The sequence below is a fragment of the Limulus polyphemus genome, unplaced genomic scaffold, assembly GCF_000517525.1.
Source record: "Limulus polyphemus unplaced genomic scaffold, Limulus_polyphemus-2.1.2 Scaffold58, whole genome shotgun sequence".
In the NCBI taxonomy this organism is placed as follows: domain Eukaryota; kingdom Metazoa; phylum Arthropoda; class Merostomata; order Xiphosura; family Limulidae; genus Limulus; species Limulus polyphemus.
In genome coordinates, this window is record NW_013665668.1 from 317,724 (window position 1) to 320,194 (window position 2,471).

Consider the following 2,471-nt stretch of genomic DNA (forward strand, 5'->3'; position numbering starts at 1 on the left):
GAAGAAGCCACAGTCGAAGAAGAAACTCTACCCAGTTTTGAGAAAGAACGATGAAGCTCTTGATGAAGTTACTACCACTGATGGGACTGTTATCGATGATAGGACATTTCCTGAGGAAGCAGATGAACCCCACGTGAAGCACAAGCCAACGAGACGGAGACCAGTACGGAAGAAGATACGTCCTGTAAAATTAAGAGACTTTGTTGAATTGTAATTTTGTGTTTGTAATTCTGTACATTTAATTAAGTTATTATTAATTGTTATTGGTTTATTGTATGTGGTTATTGTTCGTCCCGAACAATATTAAGGAGGGGGCAGTGTTGCGTCAGCGAGGTCACGTGACTAGTGTCACGCCCCCTGCTTTCTGGAAATATATTGTACCTTCGTGAATTGTCGGGAGATTAGTAGATATAGGGTAGTCTGGTATATATAAGAGGGTGACAATGTGACAGGACAACAATGTGTGTGTAGGTAGTGTGTAATTGATCTGCAGTGAGAAAGTATTGTTGAAGTTAACGTTCGTTATAGCGTTTGTTTTAGCGCGACTGTTGAAATCAAGTGTATCGTGAAGTTATATTCAGGAAGAATAAACCAGTTTTATTAAGTAAGGACTTGTGTCGCTAAAGTTTCATCGGAACGAAGTTATGGAAAGTTAATTAACAAACGGAGACGTAATAGTATAATATTAGTGATTTTAGTAAAATGTATGCCAATGTGTAAGATATTACAAGGATCAGTGAACACTGCATAGAACAAATGATGCACATAGTAGCTTTATTTAGATATTGTCTTGACATGCTTATTGAGAATGATGGATAGCATTCTGAACACCTTCTGTGACAGTTTTTGAAACACCCTGTATCATGTCCAAAATCTCTTGAAGAACAATCATGAGTATCAGTGTTTCTCTTGTAAATATATTTCCCCCAAGACAAACAGTTTTAAAGACATAATTATTTTAAATATGGATTTTCGTTAAAATCACCCTATAGAACTCTTTAATGTATCTATCCATATGGCATACATATAGGGTTAGCATCATGAAAGCAAAAAATATAAATTTTCTGAACTTAGTTGAACAACACTACATCAATTGTTTAAAGCCAGATGTATATTTTAATTTCAAAACCTTTAAGCCATATTTAGGTTATTGTAGAAGTGATTCTTAGAATGGTCCTGTTGCCTATTATTATGATTGACACACTGAACAGCAGAAATAAACTTCCTTAACTTTTAGCACTTCTGTTACCAAAGAAAATTCACAGCTAGCTAAATGCATTATTTCTGTATGAAAAAGATACTTGAAAGTTGTTTTTTTTAGAAAAGTACAAGTCAAAGATATGAAAACAATTTTAATGAATTACAAAAATATGTCTAGTTTAATAACGTTTATATACAATGTATGGTCACAGAAAATCTATAATCCAACTTTTAGGATTGAGTCAGTGTGTGTGTGTGTGTTTTGTACAGTTATGAAAAGATTGATATACCTTTTATGCTTGTAGCCATATAACCTAGTTTAGTAACTAAACTTAAAAAAAACACTTAAGTGGCATCTATTAATATAGATATATATCTTTTACATTTTTTTATTTGTTACCAGTTCTTTCAGCTGCTTGTTGTTACCAGGCCAACTCAATTGGAATAGCTTTAAAATATCTTGTGTCACTAGCTAAGGTTTGTGAACATCAACATGTTTAATCCAGTAAATTTAGGTTTAATTGTTGGTTATTTTCAATTTCTGTTTTCACTATGTATTTAATTTATGCATATAGCTTTGTGTCATTTACTTTTAGGAATTCTTTATCACAGGACATAAAAAGCTACAGAGGTAAGTTTGGAGATATGTTTTTCCTTAATAGTATTTATATATATATTTATGTATATGAATAACATATAGTGTAAAGCAGCTGTTAATTTGAAAGGTTTTTCTTTATTCTTTTTTTTTTTTTATATAATTGTAGTAAACATAGTCATACCAGAAAGAAAATCTAGCATGTAGCTCTCATATAATGAACTGTTTTAGTATTATGATGAACATTCCTGACCACAATAAAAGCTTTTCAGATATATAGGTTATAATTTTTCCAATAGAATTTATAATGTGATACTATTCATAATACATTTTTCTGTAAATGTATGTTTAAGTATTCAGGTATTTATTAAATGTCATTTGTCAGATATACAAGAATAACATGTACATCCTAGTTTCTGAGGTTAATAACTAATTTTTTTCAGTATTTAACTGTTTAAGTAAATAGTTGCAAATGATTAAGTACAAAGTATTTAAATCAGAATAAATCCTGCAGAACCTGGTAAAACTATGTATTAAACTAACATATTACCATATTTTTCGGGGTATAAGACACACTTTTTTACCTCAAAATTTGATGTTAAAATCTGCTTGCGTCCTATACACCGAAGGTATGAATAATATATATGTATATATACACTATACACAAGCCATGTGT

The 2,471-nt window shown here is 30.9% G+C and overlaps 1 protein-coding gene across 5 annotated transcripts in view; it reads left to right on the forward strand.

Moving 5' to 3' along the window:
* Positions 1 to 2,471, forward strand: part of LOC111087037 (cation channel sperm-associated protein subunit epsilon-like) — a 55,264-nt gene that overhangs the window by 32,441 nt on the left and 20,352 nt on the right. For all 5 annotated transcript variants that reach the window (XM_022392230.1, XM_022392224.1, XM_022392212.1 and 2 more), the window contains one exon: positions 1,797 to 1,831. In XM_022392230.1, coding sequence (XP_022247938.1) covers positions 1,797 to 1,831 — 35 coding nt within the window. The remainder of the gene's footprint in view (positions 1 to 1,796; positions 1,832 to 2,471) is intronic.